An 8,704-nucleotide genomic window follows, 5' to 3' on the forward strand; every position below is an offset into this window, starting at 1 on the left:
AACAGCATTATAAACATATTTGTACTGACTTCATAAAGTCATTAATTCCATAAAATTTGCAGGGATGAATACTTTTAATAATAAAAACTGAAACTAATTTTGATATAAAATGAAAAAAGTAAAAATTACCAGTAATATTTCTTCTACTGTATTCTTTTTTTCCAACTACACCATTTTCTTTTTCTTCATCCTCTTGTCACATGTTACTGAGCTATTTGGCTTCAACCTAAATTTTGGAAGTAGAAAAAAACAAATATGCAATCATGACATTTTAAGACTTCAGTTTTTTTTAATGAAATGATCAAAATGTATAGTTTATTTAGAAAAATTAAGAATGATTTCATTTTCCCTCCATATTTTAAAACAGGTTTCCTGGAAATTTATTTAAAATCTTTTCAGAATACTGAGCTTACAGAATTCACAATTTTATGAAAAATTAAAAATATTAAGAACTGTAATTCAATTAAAACTTACCATTTATCTGTTACAATTGGCTGCTTATTTCCCTCCATTTTTTTCAAATTGAACACATCTATTATGCTCCATGTTATATACAAGTTTCACAATAAATTTCCCAAGAAAGTTCTGTATAGCTGGGGTTATTGAATTCTTAAATCACATTTTCTATGTAATTATCAAAACTCATTTATGCATTTATATATAATTGTAAGTTGATTTATTTGAATTAAAATCACAACTTAAACCTCTAATCTTTCTTAAGAAAATGACCTTGATGCAAAAACAATTTTCAGGACTTAAACTTAGGAATGCTCTGGACTTAAAACTTCTGTAGGTCAATCTGTGGTAACTTCTCTATTTCCAGTTTAACATTAGGTATTTTGAAATACTGGGTAAAGTTCCATTAAGGTTATTTGTTTATATAAACTGGAAGCTGACCTTAGAGTAGGAGATTCTGTACAGATTGTGAGATGATGGATACGAACTAAAAATCTTGTACATTACTATTGCTGACCAATTTATGCATTAAATAATAAATTGTTTGACATAGGTTAAATATAAATACAATCAATTACTAAAAACAATTATCAATTTTATAGATAAAAATAAATCATGTTGAGCTAAATAATCTACATAATTTCAAAAAAAAAAAAAAAAAAAAAGAAGAATTCAGTAAATGAAAAGAATTTTTGTTAAATGGAGTTTACCATAAATCAATTGAAACTTTCCAGAAATAGACATTATAATATATTTTCTTCTGAATTAAAAATTCAATTTTATCTGAACAGCAATGTAAACTGTACTATGAGTGTATTACAATATTTCATTTCTAATAACTCTAACTAAGAAAAATCAGGCTGGAAATGAAGAACTTTTAAGACTGTATTGAAACTGGTTCTTGAAAATTTTCTAACTTTGAAATATCTGGGTAGATTTTGCTGATATTTCTCCAAGTCAGTAAAATCCGTGTCAAAATATTTTCAAAGTGCAAATATTCTTGCTTCCACCCTGACTTTTACCAAGATGAAGACGATGTCAGGGTAGAAAAAACTTGAATTCCCATGTGAGATTTCTTGAAAATTCAGGGTCCATGTCTATTTCACCCTGATTTTGCCATTTCTTGTTCAAAACAGGCCTGAATCGGTCCTGTTTTTCATAAAAGCCATGCTGATTTTTCGTACAGGTAACATTTACAGTATTTACATTTTCAAACTGGAATGTTTTTGTATATATGGTGTTGCTATTTTTCTCGTCAGATTCATTTAGAAGGTTCTTACAAGAATTAATATCCTGAATTTGAATATTTTGAGTTTTATTTGATTCTTTTGTTTTATTCAACTGGTCATAATCAATTCGTGATATTGCATCGGCATTGGCATTTTTAATACCTGGTTTATGTATTATCTCAAAGTCATAACTTTGTAAGAAAATGCTCCATCTACCAAATTTACCACTAGGTTCCTTTTTGTTTGCTAGCCATTTTAATGCATGGTTATCTGTATAAATGGTGAAGTGATTAGTTGAAAGATAATGTTTATATGCATTTATCCCACAGACTATAGCAAGACATTCTTTTGAATAGACATCCCATTTTTTCTCATCAGAATTTAATGCACGACCCCCATAGCAAATTACATATTCTTTATTTCCTTCATCCTTTTGTCCTAATATATATGAAATTGCAGAACCACTAGCATCGGTGGACAAAATGAATTCTTTATTAATGTCTGGAAATCTTATAATTGGGGGTGAAAGAAGTGCACTTTTCAAAATTTCAAATGACTTTTGACAGTTTTCAGACCAGTCAGTTGGTGAGAATTTTTCACCAACTTCCTTTTTTAATAAGGCATTTAATGGAACACAAATTTTTCCAAAATCTTTTACAAATCTGCGGTAATAATTGCACAGTCCAAGAAATCCCCTTAAAGACTTTTTGGTTCTAGGAACAGGAAAATCTTTGATTTTTTCAGTATTAGAAGGATCAACTTGAACTCCTTTGGCAGACAAAATGTGACCTAAAAACATTACTTGGTCGACTCCAAATTTACATTTTGAAGGTTTCAAAGTGAGGTTGGCATCTCTTAATCTTTGAAAAACCTCATTTAAATGATGTAAATGAGTATCAAAGTCCTTTGAAAACACCAAAATGTCATCAATATATACAAGTACATATTTCCAATTTTGACCCTTTAAGACATGCGACATAAGTAATTGAAAACTCATTGGCGCGTTACGAAGTCCGAACGGCATTCTAAGAAATTCAAAAACACCTTCGTGTGTAACAAATGCAGATTTTTCACGCGTTTCTGGGTCAAGTTCCATTTGGAAATATGCCGAGTTTAAATCTAAAGTAGAAAATATTGTAGCTTTACTTTCACCAAGAGAGTCAAAAACATCTTCTAATCTCGGAAGTGGCTGTGAAATGGGCTTAGTTATAAAATTTAGTTTGCGGTAATCAACGGCAAACCTCCAACTATTATCTTTTTTCTTGACCAAGACTACGGGTGAATTCCAGACACTAGTAGACCTTTGAGCTATGTTATCTTTTAAAAATTGATCGGTTTGTTTTTCAATTTCAGCTCTTTTTTCTGGGTTTTGACGATAAGGGGCTGACCTAACTGGTACAGCATCAGGGAATGTTTCAATTTTATGTTTACATAAACCAGTTTTGCCAATATTTTCTAATGAAGTGGAGAAAACATCTTTGTTTTTCATTAAAAGATTTTGTAATTTCATATTTTGTTCCACTGTAAGGTTTTTATGACTAACTTCAAATTCAATTTCATCAATAAAATCAGGCACATAGTCATCAGTTTTTGAATCAATATCTATATTTGAAACATTGCTGGTGCTAGAGTCAAAGGAATTGTCATCATCAAAAGAAAATACATCATTTTCAACAACAGCATGAACATTAGCAAGTATGCCAGATTTTGACAAGTATATGTCTTCATTAGTTGGGTTTGCCAATTTCATAACAGTCTTACTATTTTTGGTAGTAACTAAACACCTAGCACCAACAATATTTGTTCCTTGGAGATTCTCAGAGGGTTCAAGTAACAATGTTTCATTTTTGTGATTCTTAGAAATACGGACATCTATGATTGATTCAGAATTAGCTTTTAGGACTTGGGGTTTATTACACCTAGCATAGCCTAGTTTACTACTTTGTATCATGGCAACCGAAATATCAGTTGTTGTGAATCTTACATAATTGTGCTGAAAATCTACAACACATTTGTAATATGTCAAAAAGTCTAGTCCTATGATTATTGGATGATGGAGTTCGTTTAGAATGATGAATTTTTGTTCAAACACTAAGCCTGAAATTTGGATAGGTAATACTATGGCACCATCTACTCTATGCAACTCACCACCTACACCTCTAACAAGTTGTATTTTTGAAGGGATGATTTGATCATTAAAATTTGGTATTAATTTTTCTAATAAAGATCTTTGTATACAGCTAACATTGGCACCTGTATCAATTAAAGCTTGGATTTTCCTTTCTCTGAGTTGTACATGCATAGTGTTTTTCACAAAAGAAGCAGTTAAACAAACAACATTTTCTGCAACATCATCAGTGATTTCAGTGTTTTGATTAATCTTACTTATCTTTTGAGTCTTTCCTATTTTATCATTTTCAGCTTGAGTACTTTTGCAATTTTTATGATTTAAATTATATCCAGAAGTCTGGGTAGAACCATCATTAGTCTGATAATTAGCACCTACTGAAAGTTGAGTTTGAGTACTAGCACAATTTGTAAAAGTTTTATTTTCTAAAGTTTTACTGTCTGTAGAACGAGGCCGGAAATTGCTATTTTCTTCAATTTTAGCACTTAAATTTGAGTTTTCACTGTTAGCATCATTTAAAGAGGATTTTAGATAAGTTTTATCCTTCAATTTTAAATTTTTTAACCTAGTTTTTCTCCTTTTGTCTTTATTAATCTGTAAGGTGTCTTTGTTAACATTTACAGTTTTACCAGACATGTGCCCATCTGTAATGATATTACAGACAGGCGCGCACCCCTAATGGCTACCATTTGCCTCTTCATTGAGACGTTTAAAACAATATTGATAAAGATGGCCAACTTTAAAACAATGGTTACAAGTTATATCTCTAGCTTTGCATTGATTTAAAGAATGTTTCTTACCATTCCCGCAACGCTGACATCCTGTTCCATTCTGTCTAAGTGGAGAAGGGAAATGTTCTGGTTTGTGTGGAAATGGTGCTGGTTGATGTCGTCTCAGATCCTGATGTTGGTAAGCTGGATGCCTTGGTCTGGGGGTCCAGCTATTTTGAGGTGGCCTCTGGTAAGTCCTACTTTCCATACTGGCAATTTTGTCTGCAAGTCCTTGAATTTGCGCAGTCAGAATGTCAGTAAAGGCAGCCACATTTGATGTATTCGAAAAGCCAAGAGTTCTCTCAGCCAAGTGGGTTGCCTTTCTAAGTTCCTCAACCGTTTGTAAATTTTGAGGCATAACAATTTGTCGTAATTCCGGTTTTAATCCTCTCAGAACAATGGAAATGAGGAGCTGCTCAGGACAACCCCTCTGATTGGTAGCACTTAACACACGTGTGAAAAATGATGAAGATGGTTCACCATGTTTTTGCTGCAAATCTAATAGCTCTACTGTCCCGTCACTGCCATCAAATCGAGAAATTAATCCATCGCATAATGTGGGATAATCATCCTTAGTTTCCTCATCTAGTGAGTTATAGAATGCCAGGGCATGGTCACTGAGGAAGAATTGAATCATCTTGGCCTTCCTTTCTTCATCCAGATTTAACAAATCACAGTAACGGTTATACTGTGTAAACCAGTCAACAGCCTTTCTGCCTGGGCAGCCATCAAATTTTGGCATCTCGAGTCGGTGAGCCATTTCTAAATTTAAATTGTTCACAGGAGGATCTATAAATGTATCAGTAGTTATGGCACTGATATCACTGAGATGTAGTGAATTGTCACTTTCAGAATCTTCTTCGTTATCTCTAGGCTGAGGCGGATTGGGCTGCGGAAGCTGTGGCGGCTCTCCTCCTGACCTCAGATAATAATGGTTTGCGTTGATGGGATCACTCATGGAAAATGAAAAATCGTACCCGGATTCTCCACCAATGTGTGACGCCGTAATCGTTGGGGCGTTACTCTTTAACCCGTATCTCTATATAAAAGTAAGACGATAGTTTAAGAAATAATTCCAACTTTATTTAGCAGTCACAATTTCGTTATGTGTATTAATATACAGTATTACGCATAATGTGTATCAATATTAAAATAATACAATTTCAATGCATATGTAATTATGTATATTAAACAGATAAGATTGAAATAACATAAAGTTAAAACAAAATAAACAATTGACTAATTAACTAATATTGTACATACTAAATGAACATATTTCATTTTCAAATATTTAAGTTTTAAAACAAATTAACAAACTATTTTATTGGGAAATTAGTCTATATTAATAGAACAATTTTATACTTTTCAAAAACAACTAATTTTGGGGAAAAGCTGTTTTATTTAAACACTCGCTTAACAAGTAAGAAGTACCAAGGGAAAGCATCCATGAAGATAAGATTATAATGATTGACTTACAAGCATGAAAACAAAAATTAAAGTCTTAAGATTAAGTATGAACATTTCTTTTAAAACCTTATGTTAAGTATATCAAAAAGAGTCAGTAAATTGCATTACTTGAAACAAATCTATCTTCATGTATGATATCAAAATAAATTGAAAATTCTTCTTAAAAGAAATAATAGAATGTACAAAATTCATGTTCATTATATCTATGTACAAAAACATTTACTATTCAATATTGCTACATGAAAATTATTTTAAACAAGAGTTTATTGTAAAATGAAAAATTTACTTTAAACAAGAAAAGAATAATGAAAGAGAACTTACCTATATAAAAGTAAGACGATAGTTTAAGAAATAATTCCAACTTTATTTAGCAGTCACAATTTCGTTATGTGACTTGCTAATTTTCGTCTTGACTTTTATACAGGTAGATTATGACATTGAGCCCTACAAGGCTTTTAGCACCATATGTTTTTACATTTGCAAACAATATGGCTTAATCAGTCAAACAAAGAAAAAGGAAATTCTTACATGATAGATTATCACTTTGTCCAGAAGGTAATTTACTTAGTCTGTCACTTTAGCACCCTTGTTCCTGTTGCTCAATCTCACAGGCATTTGGACAAAGATTTAATACAAACTAAAGTATTTACATTTAATTGTGTTAATCAAGATGTTTTATGGTTTCAAAAAAAACTTGCTAAAAGCCTAACAGCTTGTCTCTACTTTAGTGTCAAAAAGAGTTATGTAAAAATTTACAAGATCTTAAGAAATAGGAATAAAGAACAATTACAAATTATCAAAGTTTGAAATGTACAGTCAAGTAATTCTTCAAAACTATAATAAAATATTTCATAAAAATGACAAATTAAACATAATCATACATACAAGAAATATTCTGAATTATCATATATTATTACAATATATTGAAAAACAGATTTAAAGCAATTCATAATATTTACATGTATATAAAAAAAAAAGATTATTTATAAAACAATTCTTATAATAATTTCATATGATTTATGATATGAAATTATTACGTAATACAAAAGTATGGACAATTTCTTGGCTTTCTAATATATAGAACAAATAACATATATTTCCATTCTAATACATTAAAGGAAATAATTAGAATATGGAAACATTATATTAAGGGTAATGATATTTTCACTGACGTCATTTAGTTCATTGACGTCATATATGACATCACATAACATGAAAGCACTTGTTTTTAATGTTGTTTATAAAAGTATGTATTGTGTTATAATATACTTGATTGTCCTACCTGTTTGAAAGGAAAATAGTACGAAGCGTGTTAGAATAATAAACAAACCATTAGATAAGTATGTTTACTGTTTTCTTTTCATGGTCAATTCCTAGGCACCAAAACTCAAAACCGGTGATATTTAGCCTATAAACCTTAAGGCACCAAAACTTAAAACCGGTGATATTTAGCCTATAAACCTTAAGGCACCAAAACTCAAAACTGTTGATATTTAGCCTATAAACCTTAAGGCACCAAAACTTAAAACCGGTGATATTTAGCCTATAAACCTTAAGGCACCAAAACTCAAAACCGGTGATATTTAGCCTATAAACCTTAAGGCACCAAAACTCAAAACCGTTGATATTTAGCCTATAAACCTTAAGGCACCAAAACTCAAAACCGGTGATATTTAGCCTATCAACACAGCTCAGACATATTATATCTTAAATAACACAAACTTTTGGTCCTTCTTTATTCAAATGGAAACTGAAACTTTCGGTCCTTCTATATTCAAAAGGAAAATTGAGGGTCGTATATATTCAGATATTTCCTATGAATCATGTCGCTTATTATACCCCCAAAAACAAAGTTTGGGGGGGTATATAGGAGTCACCCGGTGGTCGGTTGGTCGGTCGGTCGGGCGGTCGGTCGGTCGGTCGGTCGGTCCAGACGTCCGTTGCATTTTCCTTGTCCGGACCATAACTTGAAGACTAATGGTTGGAATTCAATATAACTACATACAATGGTCAAGCACATTGAGAGGAAGTGCAGTGCACAAGAACCATAACTCTATCTTGACTAATTACAGAGTTATTGCCCTTTGTTACTTTTCCTTGTCCGGGGCATAACTTGAAAACTACTGGTTGGAATTCAAAACAACTTCATACAATTGTCAAACACAATAAGGGGAAGTGCAGTGCACAAGAACCATAACTCTATCTAAAGTAATTACAGAGTTATTGCCCTTTGTTACTTTTCCATTGCTTTCTTTTGTCCGGACCATAACTTGAAGACTAATGGTTGGAATTCAATATAACTACATACAATGGTCAAGCACATTGAGAGGAAGTGCAGTGCACAAGAACCATAACTCTATCTTGACTAATTACAGAGTTACTGCCCTTTGTTGCTTTTCCTTGTCCGGGGCATAACTTGAACACTACTGGTTGGAATTCAAAACAACTTCATACAATTGTCAAACACTATAAGGGGAAGTGCAGTGCACAAGAACCATAACTCTATCTAAAGTAATTACAGAGTTATTGCCCTTTGTTACTTTTCCATTGCTTTCTTTTGTCCGGACCATAACTTGAAGACTAATGGTTGGAATTCAATGTAACTACATACAATGGTCAAGCACATTGAGAGGAAGTGCAGTGCACAAGAACCA

The 8,704-nt window shown here is 31.9% G+C and overlaps 1 protein-coding gene across 1 annotated transcript; it reads right to left on the minus strand.

Annotated features, from left to right (window-relative positions):
* Positions 1 to 4,444: 4,444 nt before the first annotated feature.
* Positions 4,445 to 7,120, minus strand: LOC132720099 (uncharacterized). The gene is made up of 2 exons (XM_060704087.1): positions 6,579 to 7,120; positions 4,445 to 5,622 (listed from the first exon to the last, which is right to left on the minus strand). Exon 2 carries the CDS (start codon positions 5,539 to 5,541, stop codon positions 4,489 to 4,491), a length of 1,053 nt encoding a protein of 350 aa, XP_060560070.1. The 5' UTR covers positions 5,542 to 5,622; positions 6,579 to 7,120; the 3' UTR covers positions 4,445 to 4,488.
* Positions 7,121 to 8,704: the final 1,584 nt, after the last annotated feature.

This window comes from Ruditapes philippinarum, unplaced genomic scaffold (assembly GCF_026571515.1).
Source record: "Ruditapes philippinarum isolate M1 unplaced genomic scaffold, ASM2657151v2 ctg7520_1_1_1_1, whole genome shotgun sequence".
NCBI classification, from domain to species: Eukaryota; Metazoa; Mollusca; class Bivalvia; order Venerida; family Veneridae; genus Ruditapes; species Ruditapes philippinarum.